Source organism: Phyllostomus hastatus, unplaced genomic scaffold, assembly GCF_019186645.2.
Source record: "Phyllostomus hastatus isolate PE091 unplaced genomic scaffold, TTU_PhHast_1.1 phas_contig_34, whole genome shotgun sequence".
Lineage (NCBI taxonomy): Eukaryota > Metazoa > Chordata > Mammalia > Chiroptera > Phyllostomidae > Phyllostomus > Phyllostomus hastatus.
Window position 1 is genome coordinate 47,588,626 of NW_025333857.1, and position 22,287 is coordinate 47,610,912.

At 57.4% G+C, this 22,287-nt stretch overlaps 1 protein-coding gene across 3 annotated transcripts in view; it reads right to left on the reverse strand.

Moving 5' to 3' along the window:
* The window catches only part of PAX5 (paired box 5), a 169,893-nt gene that overhangs the window by 19,316 nt on the left and 128,290 nt on the right, over positions 1-22,287 (reverse strand). For all 3 annotated transcript variants that reach the window (XM_045840506.1, XM_045840507.1, XM_045840505.1), the window contains exon 8: positions 19,622-19,723. In XM_045840506.1, the coding sequence (XP_045696462.1) occupies positions 19,622-19,723 (102 nt within the window). The remainder of the gene's footprint in view (positions 1-19,621; positions 19,724-22,287) is intronic.

Genomic DNA, 22,287 nt, shown 5'->3' on the forward strand with positions numbered 1-22,287 from the left:
TTGCCAGAAGCCGCCACCCCACCGTCTAAGCTGCCAGGCGCCGGGTCCAAGAGCTTGGCTGGGATAACACCAGTGTTCCCAGGAACATCCAACTCATGCATCTGTGATGGACGGTTTTGGTCGGTCCATTCAATTCAGCGTTCGCAGTGGCCCTACTCCACTCAGAGCTCTGTGCGAGGCCCCCCAGTCCTCAGGAAACTCCCTGCACCGAAGGGGATTCTTAGACCCAGAACTAGACATCTGGGTACCAGCAAAGGGCAAGATGAATTTAGGAGCAGAGCTGAAGCTATCATTTGTTCTGGCTGGGGTATCCAGGAAGGCTTCTTGTAGGAAGAGGCTATGACCTGGGCCTTGAAGGACAATGAAGCTGAATCATTTCATGGGTTACCGAAATCTGCCACTGTGCACCTTTCACCAGTCCTGGCTGCATTCTAAACAGTCAAAACGCACCACCCCATCCGCACAGAAAGGAGCCTGGGGGCGAGGCCTGTCTCCAGCTCCTCAAAAACAGGAGGAAGTTCAGCAGGACACAATGTGCCTTGAGCGGAACAAGCCACAGAGGCCCCTCTCCTTCCCCTGACCCCCTGACAAGGCAACTTCTAACGTAGGACCTTGGCTAACACACCCGGAAACCCTTAGACAGGTCTGAGCCACATCACGATTTGTATAAGTAACTGTAAGAAGGCGGCACCAACACTCTGCACAGGGACTGAGCGCAGCCGTGGCTGGCACTCTGTGTGGGTAGCTGGGGTGATGGGAAGCCTGCAGGCTTGGAGCCGGCCAGGCCCCGTCCACTGGCCCGTCCACCGGCCAGCATCGGCCACTGAGCTGTGTGGCCTTGGAGACATCACTTTGCCTCTCTGAGCCTGAGATGCTCATTGGCGATGCTGTGTGAGAGCACTCGCAGGAATGAGTCATGCCGACATGCTCGAGTCTGTTGCGAATCGGAAAGTGTGGAGGCTGCCTGGTCGATGCCTTCCTTGGTCTCCATCACATGGCACATGCTCTGTGCGGCTGTCGAAAGACAGGGCACACTGGGACTCATTTTCTAGTGAAAATTATATTTCCAGATTTTGTTCATATTTCAACAAGTGCCCCAAATTCTTGATTGTAGGGGAAGCCTTGACCAAGGAGCCAGGACCCCAATCTCATCGGTCTCTGTCCTTGCCATGTTCACGGGGCCTGGACTCCGACGAGTGGGGGGCAGGCAAGACTGGTTTCCAGTCTCTTTGCCACTAGGAATACTTACCCCCCCCCGACTCCTGCCCTGATGCCCCTTGGCTTGCTTAAGTGAGACCAGCCCAATGCCCTCTTCAAGTGTTCTGGGAGGCCTTTCTGTGGGCAAATCGATGACTTCCACCAGGCTGCCCCTAAAGCGGAGACAAGTTCCCAGCCTGTTACCAGCTCCACTCCCAGACTCAAAAAATGGCCCCAGCCCCTCCAGCTCTGAGCCCCCCGACCCCGGCCCACTCCCAGAGCCTCAGGGGCACCTCTCAGCCCCACGTCGGCCCACAGCTGAGTTACTCCTCTGTGGCCTAGACCTTGGCCTGTCCCTCAGAGCAGCCAGGGGTCCTCCTCTGCAGAAATCGCCTGCCCCTGCCTGGGCCTGGCTCGGCACGCAGGCCAGAGCGTCCCCACCGCTGGCTAATGAGAGGGAGGTGATGGTGTCATACCTTGCTGGGAAGTCACAGTGCTAGTCCCGACCTGTGCTGCCTGCCATCAAATTTTAATGCTGCTGCTGACATATTTATGGAATGCCCGACCAAGTGTTTGCGAGAAGACCAGACAAGATTTACCTCCACAATTACTACCACGACGCGCGGGCGCTGCTGTGGGCTGGGAGCGCAGCCTCGCAGAGGCCCGGAGCCCCGGCGCGCCGAGGACCGCACTCCATTCCACACACCTTGCCGGCCCCCGGCGCCCAGGGCCTGGGGGAGGCGGAGATGAATCAGACACGGTTCCTGCCCACCAAGAGCCCGCAGTCTGCAGGAGGGGACGACACACACATAAATTACTCGGATCCTGGGTGGCTGGGGACCAGAGCGCGGGTACAGGTATGAGAGGCAGGCTGGGCAGAGGAGAGGATGGGGGGTTATTTCTCTATCACAGTCAGGGTCAAGAACGAAGCCAGAGATGGGGCTCTGCAGGGCCATCCAGCCATTTCAGCTCTGCTGGTCGCTCCTCTGCCTGGAAGGGCTCTGAGGGCTCCCCACCCTCCCCTCTGCTGGCCTCAGGGTGGGACCAGCTGCCCCTCCTCCAGGACCTCACCCCCACTCAGTCCTTCCGGTGCCCCCTCCAGAGGCCGCCTGGGAGGCATGTAGCCTCCCAGCTCCTCACCCGTCCTCACCTCCTCAGCAAACCACCCCTTTCTCTTTAAGTCGTAGTGTTCTCCCACAGTGGAGCAGCCCCAGAGGGCAGACGCAGGCCAAGGTTCTTAGGACCAGGCCACGCCTCAGGCTGGGGAACTCAGAATCTCTGGCTGGGGTCAGGTCCCAGCGTTTGCCCAGACTTCCGAGGTGCTTGCACATGCCGTGAGTTTGGGAGCCGGCGGCAGCACCAGGGAGCGTGTCGGAAAGGCAGCGGCCTGGGCCTCGCTCTAGGCTGACCGAACTTCCAAGGGCCGATGGTTTGTGTGCAGTGAAGCCGGAGAAGCACGACCCATGCTAAGGAGTCTCCCAGGGTCCGCAGAGGCACACTGGCACCTTGTTCCCCCCACCCTATGAAAAAGGGGCCCCAAAAAGGCCGGCCTGGAAGAAGGCTGACTGCCAAGAGGGGCTGGCTGGCGTGGGTAGCCTCCAAGCAGGTTGCCGGGCAGCCACCTCCATCACTCGGCCAGTCTGATAAGGCCCAGGCTCTGTGGAGGGACCTGAATCAGGATGAGCCCTCAGGCTGACCAGGAGGCAGGAGCCCCGATAAAGTCCCATCTGTACCACAGAGTCACAGGAGCGAGGCCTTCCTCCCCAGTCCAGGCCTCAGTTTCCCCGTGAGTGCAGTGAGTAGGTCCGCCCTGAGGCTGGCTATGCTGATGGAGACCACTCCGTTCTGAAATTAAACTGACACTTTCATCTGTGTTTCTGGGACCAGCCCGCAGACCCGGCTGAGAGGTGGCTTTGTAGGGAGGGACCTGAGAGGAAAGGAGGGGAGGTATCTTTAGGGGCCAAGGAAGGAAGAGTGAAGAAGCCTCCTGAGGGACCTGCAGGGGTGCTGGGGAGACCCAGAGTGTGTCTGCCTCGATGCGAGGCACACACGGCCAATATTTCACCCGCCGACTCATTCCCCAGACACTGACTGAGGGCCAGGCGCTGTTCCAGACACTGAGGACACAGCTGCAAACAAAACGGACGAAAGCTCCTGCCCGCACGGAGTGGAGTTTATGTTTTAATGGTGCAGACGACGAACGAGACACATTAAAAATAAAGCATACAGTATGTGTTAAGGAGAAACCACAAAGCAGCAAAATTTTAGGTGACTAAGGATGGCTTCACCGCAAAGATGACTGTTGAATACAGAGCTGAAGGGAGTGAGAGTGAGTCGTGTGAGTACTTGTGAGAGGAGCACCCTCAACAGAGGGGACAGCAGGCGCAAAGGCCCCGAGGTGGGAGTGTGGGTGGTGTGTCGGAGGAGCAGCGAGGAGGTCTCTGCAGCTGGGAGAAGGGAGGGGTGGGCGGCAGAAGATGAGGTCAAGGAGAGAGGGAGGAAGTGGGGGATCAGGTAAGGACTCTCACCTCTACTCGGAGTGGGCAAGAGAGGGCCATGGCTTGACTCCGATGGTCACAGGCTCACTCTGGCTGCTGGGTTGAGGATGTGGGGGCAAGGGTGGGAGTGGAGAGACCAGGAAGGGAGCTACTGCAAATACTTATTGCAAGACCGATCTACCCACAGCGTGGGCACCTCTGGCCATTGGAACCTAATTCCCTGGAGGCTGGGAAGGGACAGGCTGGGAGGCCGGGAAGCAGATGGTCTGCTGGCCAACGCCAAGGACCCTCATGGAGTGAGGCCAGATGCGGACTGTGGGTGGAAGGGAAAGTACCTTGGATTCTATCCCGGGCTGTACATGACCTTGGGACATGCCCTTCCTTTCCCTGAGCCTATAGCAAAAGCGAAAGCCTAGAGTGCCTGCTGGGTTGTGGGGAGGATTCCATGACAGCATGGAGGTACCAACGGTTCTCAGACTGAGAAGGGGTGTACCAAGGGAGGCGGTCCTGTCCTGTCCTGCCCTGCCACACACCCAGAGCACGGGAGGGAGACACATCCAGACTCTCCACTAGGGGGAGCCTGGGCAATTCTTCCTCCAGCAGAAATGCAGTTTGCAGGCACCAAACTGGTCTTCGCCAGGGAATTAATTCGGGAGTCCCCCCACATGGCCCTCTGGGGTGGGAGTGCACAACTCCCTGAGCTGTCCTCACAGTGCCTGCCTGGATCCTGTGTTCAGCAGGGCTTATCCCTCCAAGAGACGCTCTGCACAGCCCAACAGCGGCTATTGAGAGGTTGGTACCTGGAGACCTGAACTTCCATCAGGCTCCTGCCGTGGGTCCCAGATGAATGAAACAAAGAGCAGGTGGAAAGGAAAAGCCACATGGAAATGGAGAGCTCCCCGTGGCTCGAGGCACTTGCTCTAAGGTAGGCAGGCTGGGTGGTTTTAGTTCCTTCCTATACGTGTATACGTGTGAGTGTGTTTATTTTCTCTCTTGGTGCACATGTTACTCCGTGTGGCTTCTAAACCTTCCCCGAGCATCTGCTCTGCGCCAGGCTCTGTGCTGGGGGGTGGGTAGTGCTCTGATGCAGCAGAGACTTGGGCTCATGAGCCCCCTCTGCTCCCCAGGCAGCCAGGGGCCAGCTGGGGTTTTGAATTTCTCGGAGTCTCATCTCTCCACTTATCTGAAAGCTAAGAGACCCAGCAAAGGGGGCTGGCAGCCATGTATGGAGGAGTAGGCTGTTCACTGCACAAGAACCACCAGCCGATTGGGCATGTGGGGACTGAGGTCCAGCCTGCTCTCCACTCACCCCACCAGGCGTGGGGCTGCACCCCTCAGGAGGAAGGAGGGGCAAGGTCCTGAGAAACAGCCTGGGGACAGCCTGGGGGGAACCTGGAGTTAGGCCTTCGGCTGTATCTCTTTCCCCTGCAGTAGCTTCGTCACTTTCACTGTCACACATCGGGAGGGGAACATAAGGATGGACACCGTGGTCCTCCAAGGCATCATACCTGGCCTCACCTGGGCTCTCTTCTTTCAGCTTACACGGATTTCGTCCTGGGGACTAGAGCACAGTGCTAAGCACTGGAGGAGGCACAGGCTGCCTGCAAGGGGGCTCCATCAGGACGCTCACGGTCATGGCAGAGGCCTGATCTGGCTCTCGGGGTCCTGCATTTCCTCTCATTCAAAGGGCTCTGGAGCAAGCAAGACTGGGCTCTGCTGTGGCCTGCTGCTCAGATAAGTTACTCTGTGCGAGCCAAGGCCGCAGCCTCCTCCTCTGTGAAATGCAGTAACACCCACACTGGCCTGGTGGGGTTCCTGTAAAGAGTACGCAGCTTGGGAAATGGCAGGCAGTTAGCACAGGGCCTGGCATGCAGAAGTTCTCACTCAGTGTCAGCTACTGCTGCCGAGCAGGCCTCTTCCTCCCTCTCATCCCGGACGACTCTGGGAGGAAGACCATAAAGATGCCTCCACCATAAAAATTCAGAGACTGAGGTCCAGCCTGGGGAAGGTGGCTTCCCCCAAAGGCTAGTAAACCTGGAGGCAGGACTGAGACACAAAGGTGCTGAGCTCTGGCCCAAGGTGTCCCGCCTACACCTCACACCTTCCCCACCCCCCACCGCCATTCTCCATTGCAGCTGGAGGAATTCCGTGCATAGATTTGGACAGTGATGTTCCAGGTGTTGGGGAAGCCGAGCAGGGATATGTTAAGGTTAGCCCTGGAATACAAAGAAGGGAGAGCAAGGCAGGACTTGAACTTGCTCTTTATAGATGTGCAGGTGGGGGAAGGTGCCCCAGAGTTCCCATGGGGACACTCTCAAAACTCATCAGCCATCAGGGTCCTTGTGCTCCAACTGGGCCCTCAGTTGGAAGCCACCCCTTCACCCTCACCCTGCCCCTTGCCCCGGTCCAGCCAAGACGGGTGGGCCTGAGCTCCAGCCAGCTTCCCCCGCCAGCCCACCCGCCCGCCTGCCTCCTCAGTCTGGCCAGCATGGTGGCAGGCCCTGCCTGCTCCCCAGGGAGGCTGCCGCCAGGCCTGATGGCGCTGACGGAGGGAGGGAGGCCGCCAAGCTGTCAGTCTGGAGGTGCCCCTCGGAGCCCCTCCTGGCTGGAGCGAGGAGGGTGGGCTGGCGCTGGAGCTGGGCTGTCAGGGCCTTCACAGAGACAAGGCCAGAGAGGCGCTGCCTGACAGCTCGCCCACCGAATTAGGACCATTTGCATGCTAATTTCCAGAGCTCTAACGGGCTGGCAGGCTGGCTGGGGTGTGTAGAGTGTACAGAGAGAGGCGCAGTGGCCTCCCCGCCCGAGATGGAACAATGCTTGACTGATCTAGCTGCGTTAACGAGCAAATTATGGTAATTTTGTTATTACAAATGCATAGAAATTTCCAAAGCAGGCAGCCATTCAGGGCAGCTCCCTGCTCCTCCCCACTCCTAAATATGGAGCCCCCCACTTGTACACACGGGCTTGGCACCCGCTTTGGGGAGCAATACCTGCAGGGGCCAGGCTTCCCTTGGAGCCCTCCGGGGGAGCCCCAGGTGAGCCAGCCACGGGCCAGAGCATCCCTCCCCATCGGCCGGTCGAGCCCTTGGCTCCTGCATCCCGCCAACCTCACCCCCTGTAGTCCCCCAGGGGTCCCTGTCTGGGCCCTGGGCCTAGCAATCCCACAAAACCGCCATCTTCAAGCTGGCTTCCTTCCATTCTGAGCAGATAACATGGGTGAGTCTCCCCATAGACATTCCTGGGTCTTGAGAAATTCAGGATGTCTGTGTCTGCTCTGAACTGGTCAGCACTCAGGAGGAGCTCAGGGACTGTGTTATGACTGACTGACTGAATGAATGACTGACTGAGTGAATGACTGAATGAGTGAGTGAGTGAGTGAAAGAAGGAGGAAGAGACGAAGGAAAGAGTGATGGGAATAAGGGAGGGAGAGGAACAGCACTGGAGGGGGAGAGAAGGAAGGCAGGCAGGCAGGCAGGCCGGCAGGCCAGAACTTATCCCACAGATGAGGACAATTAAGAGTGACCCACCCGGTCAGCTCACTGGTGGTGTAATTAATCCAAGACCTAACCAGGGGAGTGTATTTACCACCTGGCAACCCCTCCTGGAATGTGTAATCGTCCACTGTCAAAATCACAATTTGTCCCAGTTTTTCTAGCGATCTGCTTTTTGATTAAAAGTATGTTTTTGGAAGCATGCTCTGGAATGTGCCCAGACAGAGACTGTTTCCAAGAATGTAAGCTCCCTGCTCCCAGCAGCGAAGTGTGGGCAGTTCCAGGCACAGGGCCGCCTCAGATCCCGGGCTCCCTGGGCGTGGGGGTGGGGTGGTGGAAGGGGGAGCCTGTTCACAGCCAGTCAGCTCCTGGATGGGGCCAGCGGTGGCACCTAGGCCTCTCCATGTGACCCATGGGCAGGTCTCCTATTTTATGACAGGGATTTCAGGTTCGAACCGATGTTATTGAGAAGCCAAGAAGCTGCCTCAAACCCAGCCTGGAAGTCAGTGGGGAATACACTATCCGTCACAGGGAAGCACGGCCCCGGGAAAAGTCTGCGCCAGGTGCCGAGGATGCCTGGGCTGGCCAGGCTCACAGACCATAGGGTGTGGGGAGCAGAGCCCGAAATGCCAGCTGAGGCTTTATAACCTCAGCCAGGTCACAGCCAGATTTTTCTATTTGCCTAATTTTCTAATTGGGTCGCAATTTCCAGAGGGAAACTGAACCCAGGAAAAGAAAACAATTTTTTCTGTCTAGCTGCCCACCTCTAGGAAGAGAGCAGAGTGCAGAGGAACTAGGCCTCGGTGCGGGCCCACGGGCCCCAGGCAGAACCCCCGATGGGCACGGGGGTAGACACTGCCTGCACCCCAGGAGATGCTTTTGCAGCTGGCGGGGTCCCAGGGCCTAGGGGAAGGAGGTGGGCTCAGGAAGAACATGACAAAGTTGGGGTAGGTGGGGTATGAGGCTTGCTTTGAGTTGATTTGGAAGCCAGGTCCCCAGGGGCTGCCCCAGGGACACTAGGCCTGCCTGAGGTCAGGGGGAATGCCTCCTTTCCACTGCTTCAGCGGAGAGCTAAAGTGTGTGTGTTTCGGGGGAGGGTTGATAGTCCCCACTGGCCCAGTGTGGACAACAGGGTTGGCTGCCACCCCAGCATAGGGCAGCCTGGCTCTTCCTCTGACACACCGTGTGACCTTGAATAAGTCTTCTCCTTGACCTCGCCTGCACACTCCCAGGCTGAGTTCTGAACTTCGGTGGTGTCCAGCCCTGTCCATCCATGATGGAAGGAAGAGTGGCTGCACAGAGTACAAGGGCCATCTCCGGCCCCCCACGACGTACGCATTAGAACAGGCCCCTCTGCACTCCACGCAGATGCACCTTAACCTGGGCCTTCCGTGCTTCTCCTTTGGGCAGATTTCCCCAAAGCCAAGGGCAGGGCTCTCAGCCTGGACCTCCATGGAGTCAATGCCTTTGCTGCTGTCCCCATTCACCCCCTCTACATCCCCCCACAAGGTCCCGGGTGCTAGTGTGTGGTACGCCTGGCCTCTAGGTTCCAATTCCTTTGCAGCCACTTCCCCAAGTGACACTGGCTCCTTTTGGGGGAGTTCTCTTTCCGGGAATTTCCCACCTGAAGTGTTCTCAGAGACTCTGCCCATTCGCACAGCCCTAATGGAAAGAAAGTTCCAGGCGCCACAGGGATTCGCTTCCATTCAAGCCTCCTCTGTGCAGACACTGTGCCTCCTGGGACCTTTGCTGCTGTCTCACAGAGAAAGCAGTTTGCAGATTTTAGCACAGTGTTTCTGAGAGTCAGACTCCAAACTGTCAAAGTCCTTCCCTTGTCATCTGGACTCAGCTGCTCGCTAGCTGTGTGACTTACAGCAAATCACTCTTCCTAAGCCTCAGTTTTCATCTCTGTGAAATGGGGCTGATAACCACACCCTCCTGACGCCGCCGTGGGCGTCCTCTGAGATCACCCCGAGCAAGAGGCCTGTGCACCACAGAGATCCCACCAGACCGTGATTCCCATTCTTTTCACTGTTGTGAACAAGGCCTCGAAACGGCCACAACTGTCATGCATCCTGCTCCAGAAGGACAAATGCCCAGGGCAGCTGTGACCTGGGATTGCTCTTTAGACAAAAGGACATGATAAGACAGTTGTCGTTTCTAAACGTCCTTTCCTCCCTGCTTGATCCCTCTGCCTCTCCTTTGCACTCCTTCCCTGTTGTCTTTCTCCCTTTCCTCCACCCCGGATCCAAGTCTCCCCATTCGGGCCCTTTATCTGTGCCACTGCACAGAGACTCCTTATAAAGAAAATTCATTTGTTCAGGGTCACCGCGTGGTTTTTCATTAAAAACAAATTACCCGCATTCAGGGAGGACATCTGGGCTTCGCGGGTCCCATTAATGACTATATTTTCAGCCTCCCCGGCCCGGTTGGGCTCCCCTTGCCTGTCACCCTGCGTTCCCGGCCCCCGGGAGGACAATGAGAGTGACAGGCAAGTGAAAGGGGAAACATGAGGGATGAGGGCGAGAGGCGAGTCCCCCGAGAGGGGAAGGAGGGAAAAGTGGAAAAAATAAATAACTCAAGCAGAGGGTAACAAGGGCCATTGTCTCAGCATCTTCCAGAGAGGAGCCAGAGCAAATATTGGAAGAGCGAGTGGGGGCGTGCGTGGGCTGCGAGCTGGGGCCTGTTTGTCACACAGAGGGACTCTGAGCCCTTGGCTCTCTGCTGGGCAAGATAGGGAGGGGCACGTCCACATTCAAGTAAATTCCACCTACGTGCATTGAGCGCCTACTGTTTGCAGGGACTGGGCAAACAGTAGGTGCTGGTTCAGAGAGGAGGAGCCGGGAGGAGGGAGCGCTTGGTCACTGCAGCTCAGACAGGGGCTGCTGGCCTTGGGGTGGGCGGCACCTGGGCTAGGCTCAGGGGGAGATGGGGCCCCTGTTGGGGGAGGGGAGGCTTCCTGCAAGAGAGATTTGACTGGGGTCTAACAGGATGGGAGGACATGGGCAGGTGAAGATGGGGAGGGAATACACTAGAGCCTGAAGCATGGTTGCCTGGTGTCCCAGCTGGGAAGGGCTTCTCCTGGGCCATAAAAGGTCTCTGGGACAGGAGGGCCATCTGCATGGGGGGCCCCACGGAAAACAAGGCCCAGAGCCCATTCCCTCTCACTCTCGTGGGCACCAGGGGCTGGGTGAACCTGAGACATGAGTTCCAGTAGCCAGGCCCTGCTGCGCCCCTGACTGGCTGTGTCCCCTGGTGAGGCATGGCACCTCTCTGCACTCAGCTAGCAAGCCTCTGCCATGGGGATAAAACACCCAGCCCCACAGGGCACTTTCCCATTGCAGCTGCAGATAAAGGTGCAGCTGGTTCCCTGTGTAGACTATAAGGCGCTGGGCAAGTTGTGGGAAGCCTTGCTGGTAGAATTAGCTTATGGACAGAGGCTATTTGGTTTCACAGGGAAGCTTTCTCCGGTCCCCAAAGGCTCCGGGCACCGCCAGAAATTCTCTGGAGAGCAGTGTCCCAGGTGAGTGGCCCACAGGCTCAGCTGTGGCAGTCGGTCCAGCAGAGGGCTGACAGCTGATGAGGTCTCGGAGGGAGAGACTGCAGATTCCAGTGAGGAAAAGCCAGATGACCCCAGGAGATTCGATCTGGGTTTTGAAGGGACTCCGGTGTGTACAGAAGCAAAGCAGGTCTCAGAACCTCTGTGCCCTGCCAGAATCCTCCCTGTTGTCCCTCCTCACTCCACCCCCACTGCTAACATGGGCTGCTTCCCGAGGGACACGCCAAGCCAGAGACTCTTCTCCTCCTCGATTCCTCCCCCAACCCGGGGCAGCACCATGGGTGCCTCGGGACGCTCTAGTTATGCCTAACTTGCCCCATTCTTTGGTGTGGACATTGTTTCTCAATTTTAGCAAAACTCTCTGCAAAAGTAGCTTCAAACATGGCCTTCCTTGCCCCAGCTCTCCTATAGGGAAATTCTGGAGGCTTCTATGCCTGACACCCCCAATCTAGGCTGCCCCTCACAGTGTACTCTCAGAGTCCCTGAGCTTACCTGTTACCATATCTGTCCCTCCCAGGGGTGCCCAGCCTGTAGTCCGTGGCCCCACGCAACCCAGGGTGGCTATGAACTCGACCCAACACAAACTCGTCAATTTACTTAATACATCATGAGATTTTTTTTTGTGACTGCCAGTCTCAGTGTATTTAATGTGTGGACCAAGAAAACTCTTCTTCCAGTGTGGCCCAGAGACTCCAAAATGTTAGACACCCCTGCCCTAGTTCCTTCCTGACTTGCCATCTGCACTGCAGACTGAGAACTTCTCAGAGCCGAGGGCCACGGCTTTCACCTTTGCACCCCAAGGCCTGTGCCTGGCACGTGTAGATGGCTCCCAACTGTTGGAAGCAAGGACGGGCTGGGGGAGAAAGGAGGAAAGAAAAGAAGAAATGATGGATGATGGCTGGACGGATGCGTAATTGGATGGTTACTGCAACCTGATCAGCTCAAATGACCTCCTCTGGGAAGTCTTCCCTGACTTCTCCCACCCCACGCACTGTCCCAGCAGACTCAGCAACCCCCTCCCATGCGTTTTCTCAGCACACACCTAGATTTTAGCTCTTCACATAGCATGCAAAGATGATTTTGTATGTTTCACCAACTGGAGTGTGAGCTCCCTGAGGGCAGGGGCTGTGTCTGCAACACCACACCTAGCTCAGAACTAGCATCCAGTGTCTCTCGGGAAATGTTTGAAGAATGAATGAATGAACTAATAAATGGCCACCTGCCGTTTCATCCTGGCTGTGCCTGGCATTCCCTGGGGTAAATGCTATGTTCCTGCTGTGGCAGAGTAGCTGGAGGCCACTAGAGGGCAGCAAAGAGTCAGAAACCATCAACAGGTGGGAGAACTCTGCTCTAAGAAAGTTGTGTAGGGAGCTTTGAAAGTACCCAGGCCCCAGGACCACCAGGAGCCTTGGTGAGGGGGAAGCAAGAGCTAAGGACAAAGCCCATTCATCCCCTGAGCAAACACTCCCTGAGCCAATGCTTGGGCCAGGAAGGCAGTTGGAGAACCCTGGTCCTATCTCCCACCTGATGCCCCTGCCTCTCCCACCTCCCTGGCTTCTGCTGGCCCCTCCCAAGCCTGCCCATTCCCCTATCTTGAGTTCTAATTCTGGGGAGGGCACTTTATACAAGACTGAAAAAGGGGTCCCTCTGACTCCCATTCACTGGTCCTGACCACGCCGATGGAACTGGGCAGAGAATGTTCTACCCCTGGTCCATCGGCGGAAGCAGGCTCAGACGGTGGAAACGGCATGTCAGGTCACCCAGTGAGATCCTGACTGAGCTCAGCCTCTGCCTGGTGCTGAGTCCCTGGGCCTCCAAGTCTGCAAGCTCAGGGTTGGGAGGGGCTTAAGGTGGACAAAGGAACCCCACATCTCCTTCTCTCCAGAGCTCAGCCCCCCTCCTGCCTCACACAGCTGGGAACTCAGTAACTGCACAGCCATTCAAGTGATCCTCAGAAACGGATCCTCAGAAACAGAAGGCAAGGCAGCCTTGGCGAGGCCTTGTGCTTGTGCAGTGTCACACAGCTCAGCAGCATGAAACCACACCCCTCCTGCAGTGCCCCTTGCTTCTCTCTGCCTGGGCCAGACCCGGCCCCTGTGCTCTTGACCTGCTTCACCACTTGTCTGCAGAGGGCCTCACCTGGATGTCTGCTTGAACTCCAAAGGCTGACAATGAAAAACCGAACTGTGCTGGCCACCAGCCTCCCCCGTCAGCTCCCCTTCTGGCCAACCCCATGTACCCACACTGGGTGGACAGGCCACACCCCCACCCGTGTGAACCCACTCCAGCCACTGGGCTGGGCCTCTGCCCCACTCCCAATGCCCCTGTCCTCCTCTTCAGATGGCCAAGGTTACACATGATACAGCGGAGCTTACAGTCCCCCTTCGCCAAGATGTGTTTCCCAATTGGACCACCCCCAGGTGTCTCTCAGTTCTCTCCAGACCTGCAGCATTCAACGTCCGCCCCCAGTCCTGCCTGGAAATGCCCTTGGTGGTGGCTGCACTCTTCTCTAATTGGTGCTCCCATCGATCTATGGGGTATGAGCTCTGCTGGGCAGCTCTCGATTTAATGCCGACTCAGCCAGGTCAGCTTTAGGAATGCCCAGTAGGCTGCCCCTCTCACCACCACGCCCAGCTCAGACCTCAATATAAACAACAAGCAGCAGCAGCATAATGGATACTTCTAAGGCATTTAATATGTGCCAGGCAAAGTTCTAAGGCTTTTTATATATACCATTTTTTGCCATGTACAGTGCACACTTTTTGCTCTAATTTTTGAGGGAAAAGTAAGTGTGCACATTATACATGGGTAGTACTAAAACCTGGGTGCACATTATACACAGCAAAATATGATATTGTATCATTTCACGCTCACTCTTATTATTATCATCCCCATTTTATAGATGAGGAAGAATAGGGCACAGAGAAGTTCTGTGACTCTCCCCAGGTCACACAGCTAGTGAGAGAAGTGGGTCAGGGATTCAAACTGGGTGGTCTGACTGCAGAGCCCACGCTCCCAGTCACCCAGCCTCCCTGCCTCACCACGCAGCTGCCCCGCGTCCTCAGGTGCATCACCCCAGCACCAGGCTGAGCTCTCACTGCAGCCAGCCCAAAGCCCCCCTGCTTACTTTAACTAATATTTCCCGAGTGCTACTCTGGGCCAGGCACTGAGCCAGGAACTGGGCACAGTGGGGAGCAGGGCAGACACAGCCTTGTGACGGGGCAACTCCTGTGCACCGCACAGACCTGAGGGGAAGGCCGTCCAGGAAGGAGTGAGGCACCGATTAAATTCTTTCTGTGTGCTTAGAATCACAAGGGAAAGAATGGGATGCTTTAAGAGAGTCATGGTGGGGGTCCGGGCTTAGATGGTGTGCGGGGCAGAATGACAGGCCCCACCAAACTTGTCTATATCCTAACCCGGGGACCTGTGGGCATGGCAGGTTATAGGGCATTGAAGTTGCTGATTAGCTGACCTGAAGATAAGGAGATTATCCCGGATTACCTAAGTGAGTCCAATAGCATCCCAAGGATTCATAAGAGTGGAAGAGAAGGCAGGAGAGAGAACCAACAATACAACGACTCCACCCCACGCTGCCCGCCGTGAGGGTGACACTGAAGGAATGGGGCCTTGCAGCAGGGAACATGGGCCGTGTCTACACGCCGGAGAAGGCAAGAAAACGCTTCTCCCCTGCAGCCTCCAGAAGGAACGCAGCCCTGCCCACAGCTGCACTCAAGTCCTGTGAGACCCATTTTGGACTCTGATCTCCAGAACTGTAAGATGGTAAATTTCTCGTTTTAAGTCACTTGTTTGTAGTGATGCATTACAGCAGCAATAGGAAACTAACACATTTTGGGTCAAAGGGAAGACCCCTCTGAGGAGGTGAAGCCCACGGGGACTAGAGGGGCAGGGCGGGTGGGGCCCATCGGTGGGAGCAGCAGGGAGGGGCAGGGCCCCTGAAACAGAGGAAGTCACACTTGTCTCTCACACCACCTGCCAGAGCCCAGCGTGGGGGTGAGGGCAGGGGAGGTCTGTGTCTGCTGGGCTTTTGCTGCTGTTCCAGACCTCCTCACCCTCCTACTTCATCAGGAAAACAAAAGCCATCAGTTAAATGAGCGAGCTAATTGAAAGGCGCCTAGAAACGGTGAACACCAATCCATGGCAAGTACAGCGCCCAGGACTGGGGACCTGAGGACCCACCTCACTCCTCCCAGGGCCTCCTTTCGAACAGCATCGTGTCTGTCGCTGCCCTGGGGGGCGAACGTGACATGGGCAAGATGTCCTGGCACTCTGGCCTGAAGCTCCCGAAAGGAGTCAAGTAAGAAGCATGTGGGGCCTGGGGGTCCATGGGGGCCGGCGTTCCTTGACTGGTTCATCTCAAAGATGGTTCCTTTGCTCCTGGGACTCACTAAAGCCAAAGGGCAGTGAGCGCCCCTTCCTTTTCCCCCAGCATAGAATTTTTAAGAATTTCCAATGCCATGTTGACATATATTAGATTGTACAAATATCTTCGGACAAGAACCAACTAGGTACACCAGTCAAGACACCATAGAATCTTTGGTGTGAAAGTCCTGGCACTGGCTGGGACTTGATGAAAACAAAATCTGAAAAGTGTCTTCATTCGGAGCAGATAGGATGTGGCTGTATTTGCTTTATTCCACGTAACTGATCAGCGCATGGCTGTACGGGGTCCGCAGAGCTGCAGAAACTGGACCCGCAAACACCAGGGAAGACAAAGGAGCCCGGTTTGCAGATGTAAGGATGCCCTTGAGCCAGAAGGGGCAGACCGTATCCTAATGGCAGAATCAGGATTCAGATAAACAAGAATCCGAGCCAACAGGCTGGCATTTAATACAGGAAAACGTAATGTCTATTTCTTCAGGCCCAGAAGTTGGGCTGCCGGAATATACCCTGGAGACAATCTCCCTCCGTTGTCCTAAAAACAAACCTTACAGATGGAAGCCTCCCCTTGTAAATGGAAGACGTAGCAGCCAAATGTCCCAAAACCCAGCCTGGGAAAAGCAATTCAGAAGATTTCCAGTTTCTCTCTGGATTCCCTGCAGGCGGGAAGAGAAGACCTTCCATACAGTGAAACAACCCATCACCTGGAATGGCCTCAGAGAGACAAGAGCATGGTAAACAGGTCTTCCCATGCCTTGCTCTCAGCTGGTTTCTCTACACTGTACCTCCTGCCCCTAGCGGTCTAGGAAATGGTATCACTTTCAGCACCTCCCAGTCAAAGAAATGCCTCCCAGATCCAGACGCCCAGGAGGGACTGCATCAGAAATCTGAACACATACACAGCTGAAATCCTCCAACAGGCTGTGCTATGCCCACGCCCTCACCCCAGGGGCCTGCGAATGTGAATTCTGGGGCCAGCAAAGGCAGGGGTGGGGGGGGCGGTTCTTTATAGGCGAGATTAAGTTAAGGATCTGGAAATGGGAGGATCCTCCTGGACTATCTGGATGAACCCTGAATTCAGTCACGGGAATCCTTATGAGCGAGGCAGAGGGAGCTCCGACACCTCCAGAGGAGGCGCAGCAAGGGCGGAGCGGAGAGAGATTTGCAGACGGCGGTGATGCAGCCGGGGCCCAGGAGCGCCGGGAGCCACAGGAAGGTAGATGAGGGGAGCAGTGGGTCTACCCCAAGGCCCTCACCCCTTGCCAACACTTCAATTTTGTTCCAGTGACACTGATTTCAGGCTGCTGGGCTCTGGGACTACAAGGAAATAATACATTTCTATTGTGTTAAGGCACTGAGTTTGTAGTAACTTTTTAGAGCAGCCACAGGAAACTAATTCATGGGTTCATATTGATTTTCCCTGACTCCCTCCCTTAGCAAACACCCATTAAAGGACCTACTATGCACAAGGGTCCATAAAGAGTGCAGAAGACAAGTAAGGTGGAGGGCCTGGCCCTCCACGAGGTCACCTCCCAGTAGCACAGCTAACTGGGCCACAAGCACATGGGGCCACATGGCAGAGCAAAGCCGAGTGTAAAGCTTCACCCCCTAAGGAGGGCCACCGGGAAGGCTTTGTGAAGCAGGTGACATGTGTGTTCAGCCCTGAATGGGTGCCATTAGACCCTAACAGGCCCGGACAGGAAGTGGTCTAAGCTGAGGGTGCAGAATCAAGAGGGACACTGCCTGGGGAGAGTGAGTCGTTCTGGGAACCAGAGAGTCGTCAGGATTGGGGACAGACAGGTGGAGACAGGAGGCCAGGAAGGCAAGTCCAGGCCAGACCACGGTGATGCCTGGATGGTAGGCCACGGACCTGCTCTGCGGAAAGGTGAGCGGGCTCCTGTGGGCCCACCCCGGGGGCAGTTCCAGCAGAGGCCGAGCACTCAGGCCAGCAGTGCCCCGTGAAGCCATCCCTGAAAGGGACTTGGAAGCCATGTTGGAGGCAGTCCCAAGGGCGTGATACTGATTTGGACCCTGAGGGACAGGAGCTGAAGACAGTGCCCACTGAGTGAGGACTCCCCACCCTGACACGGAGACTGGCGTGGACTGAGCGCCGGGTGCGCGAGAAGAGAAAACAAGGAGAAAGGGAGGGGAGAGACGCGCTCAGAAGGAGCACACTGTGCGCCCTCCCTCTGTTGTGGGGACGGAGTCTCAGGGGAACTGCGCCACTGGGCAGCGTCTGCCCGGCCGCTGCCAGCAGGCTGGTGAGGCTCGGCCTGTGATTCCAGCTGCCCCCATAGGTGGGCAAGGAGCCTCCATCGGGTCCCACTGGGGACTCTGCTTCTCCGAGCTCGGCCTCTTTGGGGTTTGCAGCGGGGAGGCAGCAGGGCCAGCAGGGCGGCCTCAGCTCCACCTGCCAGTACACTGCCGCCCACCCCCTGGCGGCACTGAGAAGCTTGCGCAGACAAACTCGGAGCACATGCAGAGGCACAGGACAGAGGAGCGAATGCTGGGCTGCAGGGCCGAGACCCGGACTCAGGCTGGGTGGCCTCCGAAAACTCCCCAGCTGCTCTGAGCCCCAGCTTCTCCTTGTGGAAAATGGGGGTGACATTCCAGACCAGCCCACCTCCCAGGGTGGTAACATCAGGGAGCTCCTAGGAAAGCACTTTGCATTCTTAAAAACGTCACAAAAATTCGAAGGGCCACTAATGGATATGGCTCCGGATCTTTCTCCTGAGGCTGCCCTAATTTGCCAATAGTTGGGAAATGGGGGGAGGGGCTGTCCACCACCTGTTTGCCTCATGCCCGATGCTTCCCTCTGCTCTGCACGGGCCCGTCTTTGCAGCACAAAAGGCAAAGGCTTTGCAGGTCTCACCTCGGCAGGCCTCTCCAGCATTGCAAGGCCCAGGGCAAGAGCACACCCGGAGGCTGCTTCCCATATGTCTCGTATTTAAAAGCCATAAATCAAGCTAACAAACCGTTAAATGAAACATGCTCTGTCCTCCTACCTTGTTAAACACATCTTCGTAATAACCTGGAAAGCCAGGAGTGAATTTAGAATTCGGCGACTCCTTGGCATCTACACCAGGACCCGGCTGCGTGGGGCGAGCCCTCCTGAGCTGTGATCCGCCCCACTTCCCTTCCCGCCCCCAGCTCCACTGTCGTCCCGCGAGGCCTCACACACAGGCATGGACACCCAGCCCTCCTGTCCGAGCTCTGTCCACGCCGCCACAAGTCCTCGGCCCCGGAGCGCACGTGCCTGTGACACAGGTCGGGGAAGAGGCTGGAGGAGGCTTGGGGCTGTTTGGACAGCACCCTTAGGGAGGGCTAGAAGGAGGGGCTCGGGCACCAGGCCGACAACTCCCTTTGGACAGCAGACTCTCTATGGTCCCTCGGGGGTGGGGGGATGGGGGGGGCGGAAGGCTGCAGGGCCATAGCCGGCCCCTCTGCCTAGGTCTAAGGGTGGCTCGTGCTGGGTCAGGCTTCCTATTTGCCAGTGACTTAGGCACGCCCCATCCCCTTCCTGGGCTCAGTCTCCTCACCAAGAAAGCTGGGTGACGGACCCTCCCACCTACTTCTCAGAGCTGAAGAGAGACCCATCGGGTGGGGAGGGAGGAAGTAGCCAGCCTGGCTTTCTCACAGGCCGGGAGAGAGTCACAGCATGTGCTGGGAGAAGGGCGGCCGTGCAGCCCCCAGCGCTGAGTGCGAGGTGTGGCCCCTGTAAGTGACTCTAAACAGGGCAACACGAGCCCTTCCGAGAAGTGTAACTACGCTTCAACCCGACTTTCCACTGATCAGTTTTTAAAGCATTTTTTAAAAAGACAGTACCACAGGGGGCCCTGCTGCGCTGGTGCCCTCAGTCCCCAGCCAGTACTGTGTGATGTGTCGGCTGCGGAAGCACACGGGGCAGCCGCCTCTCCAAAAGTCTTGAAAGAAACTGACACGTTGCCAGCCCGAGGGGATCAGGTTTCAATGGCCACAGGGTGTTCGGTTGAGAATCAAGTGACAAACCCACCAGAGGACACGCTGTCTGTCCTGAGCACGCGGTCCTCACTTCCACGGAGTAAGGCCACGGAGAGGACCTCAGCGGTGCTTCCCTGTGAGCATGTCACATACACTGGGCAGGAAAGGGAGGGTGGGAGGAGAGAGGATGGGGAGGGCCCCCACTCCCCACTGGCTGGGTGACCTTCGACCAGGTCCCGCACCCCTCTGTGTTCAGACTCCCCGCGTGGCCAACGAGGGGATGTTTGAGTGACAGCCAGTAGCCCCCCTCTCTCTGATGTTTTCCCTGGTGCTGCCACTGCCTGGTCCCAGCCCCCCGCAGGCCCAGCTGCAGAGGAGGCCGAGAGTGCAGACCTCTGCCTGATTTATTCAGGTCCACTTCTCAGAAGCAGAGAGGTCACCAGGGCTGTTTGCGGGGGGACGCCCCCCACCGAAACCCCATCCGCCCTGCCGCAGATACGCCGACAATGCACACTCACCAGGCACCATCCCTGTCAGCGTCGGTGCTGAGTAGCTGCCCTGTCCGGCGGGGGGGACGTGCGGAGGGTACCCGGGAAGGGTTGTGCTCGCCAAGTCTCGGCCTGAGGAATCAAAGCAACAAATCACAGGGTGAGCGTCTCCGCGGGCAGCCGCTCCTGTCCACAGCTCCCCGGATACCTGCACGCGTGTCACGTCTGGACGCTGAACGCCAACCTGCCCCCAGCTCCCCACGTCACTCGCATGGACGCGCATGGGAGCGCGCAACCTCCAGCCACCCGGGCCCCACTCGGCAGAAACCAGGGATGCTCGGCTGTGTCCCCCGGAAACTGGGGCTCCCGCCGGCTCGCCGCGCTCTCTCCTCCCCAGTGGGCCTAGGACTTCGGCGCCGCCACCCCTTGCCCTCTCCTCCAGCTGTACGCCACCCAGCACCGCCCTCCTTCTGCCTTCAAAAACATCTCAGACGCCTCCCTCTGCCTCAAACCCCTACAGCTCCGGCCCTCCCTGAATTCTTCTTCCTTTGGCCCAGAGCCAGTCCTTTCTGATACCAGACACCGTTCTGGGCACTGGGACCTGGAGGTTAAGGCCTCAGCCCCCGGAGTAAGAAATCCTGGGGAGTGTGTGGCCCCCTCTTCGAAGGCTCTGAGCGCTGGAAGAGTGGGGGTGACTCCTCTTTCACAGCCCACACAGCCTGCCTCCCCCACACAGCTTGGCGCCTCGCAGGGTCTTAGTGAAGAAACCCGCGCACAGGCGGCGCGTGCAAGTGTTAGAGGAGCAGGGCTGGGAGGGAGATGCCTCTCAGGCAGGTCTGCCTCCGAGGGAAGGACCGGGGCTGCAGCCCTGCCACACACCGCCGGTTACTGTAGGTGACACGGCGCTCGTGGGTAAGACCAACAACCCAGACCCTGGAAGAGCGCACCGGGCCGTGGTTACCTGGGGGGCCCCCCCCCGAAGATGAGCCTCCACCCCGCTGGGTGGGACTGACAGTTGCTCCTGAAAGAAGGGGTGCTGCCGGGGAGAGGGTGGGCAATGAGGTGGCCTTGGGACGAGGGAGGGAGGGCAGAACCTCCACAGGTTCTGGATGTGGACACTGAGGATTAAGGAGGTCAGGAGAGGTCCGGGGTGTGGGGAAGCGGCTCCTGATGGCACAGAGCCAGGCTGGGCCCCAGGAGCCCCCCATAAGGCCCAGCGGGGCGGTGTAGGTAGTACACAGGCCCGTGACTCTGAGCTCAGCCCCACTTGCAGGTGGCTCAGCGAGAAGGAACACCTCTGACCAACACCCCCCAAAACTGTAAGGCAGCACATGGTATGAGACATGAACATTTCCCAGAGAGAGGGACAGCCCTTCTAGTGCCAGCCATGCAGACTGCTGGGCCAGCACCCAGAGGTGCCTCGGCTCACACAGTTCTGCTTGCTTTCCAGAACCCAGGAAGCTGCCAGACAGGAGGCTCCCATCTCCCCTCTGCTTCTACCCTCCGAGCTTTGGGCTGGGCATCCTGGCTTGTGACAAGCGTGGCTGGTACCTCTTCACATGAGGCATTGTGACAGGGGAGCAAATGCCCCCGGGGGTCCTCGATTCCCCCCTATGATCTGCACATGACTCCCCATGAAAGCTGAGATTAAACAGATACTTGGAGTTGGCAGAACTGTGCACATTTATAAGTGATTTAAGGGGGCTCCCCAGCCCCCAGCTGTCTTATGCCTCCCCATCCTCCTCTTCCAAGGCAGCCCCCACACCCCAGAGAGCAGCTCCTCTCCACGGAGTGTGAGCTCCAGGATCAAGTCTTCGCACCCACGTCAGAATGGCACAGGCCTGCAAACATTTGTTGAGAATGTGAAAGGAGTGGCCGTGCCACTGAAGCAGGAGTGTTCCAGAATCCACAACAGTCCTCTCCGTTCACGGTCAAGAACGAGAGCAGCGTCAGACTGGTCAGTGCGTGGTCGCAGTGCCAGGGCCAGACTATGGGGCGTGGACAGGAGACAGCCGCGGCTGGGGCTGTCCCCAGGGGCAGCACTCCCACCCAACCGTGCAGCAGCTCCCACCTGGGCCCCGCCCTCAGGCTCACACCCTAATGATGACAACGACAAACCAACAACGCTGACCTAGAAATTACAAAACACCAGGCTCTGTTCTTAGTATTTTACGTTACTAACTCCTCTAACCTTCAACCACACTGTGAGGTAAGGCACTGATACTGTCCTCCTTTTACGGGACAATGAAATAGAGGAAGGACTGATAATTTGTCCAAGGATGCACAGTAAGGGCCAGGATCCAAATCTAAGCAGTACAATGTCAAAGCCATGTTCAGCCACGTTCAGCCACGGCACTCTGCTGCCTGGCACATACACCTGGCTGTGCTTCCAACCCCGAGGCTCCACGTGGCTCAGCTGGGACGCCCCGGCTGAGCCTTGCCTTCAGGCCACACTGTCACCACTGCTTATCGGCTCTTGATGCAGACTGAAATTCGACTGCACAGCTTTTGTGGATACGTGTGCTGGGATGAGAGCCAGGAGCACCTCGGGAGGAAGCCACGTCTGCCCCCGGGAAGACAAAGGGTGTCATCCTGCTAGCGGCAGCCTGGTGCAGGGCAGCCCACAGGGCCAGGCCCCATGAGGTCCGCAGCCCGCCTGGTTGCCTGGGGTGGATAAGAGAGTCCTGAGAGGGGAA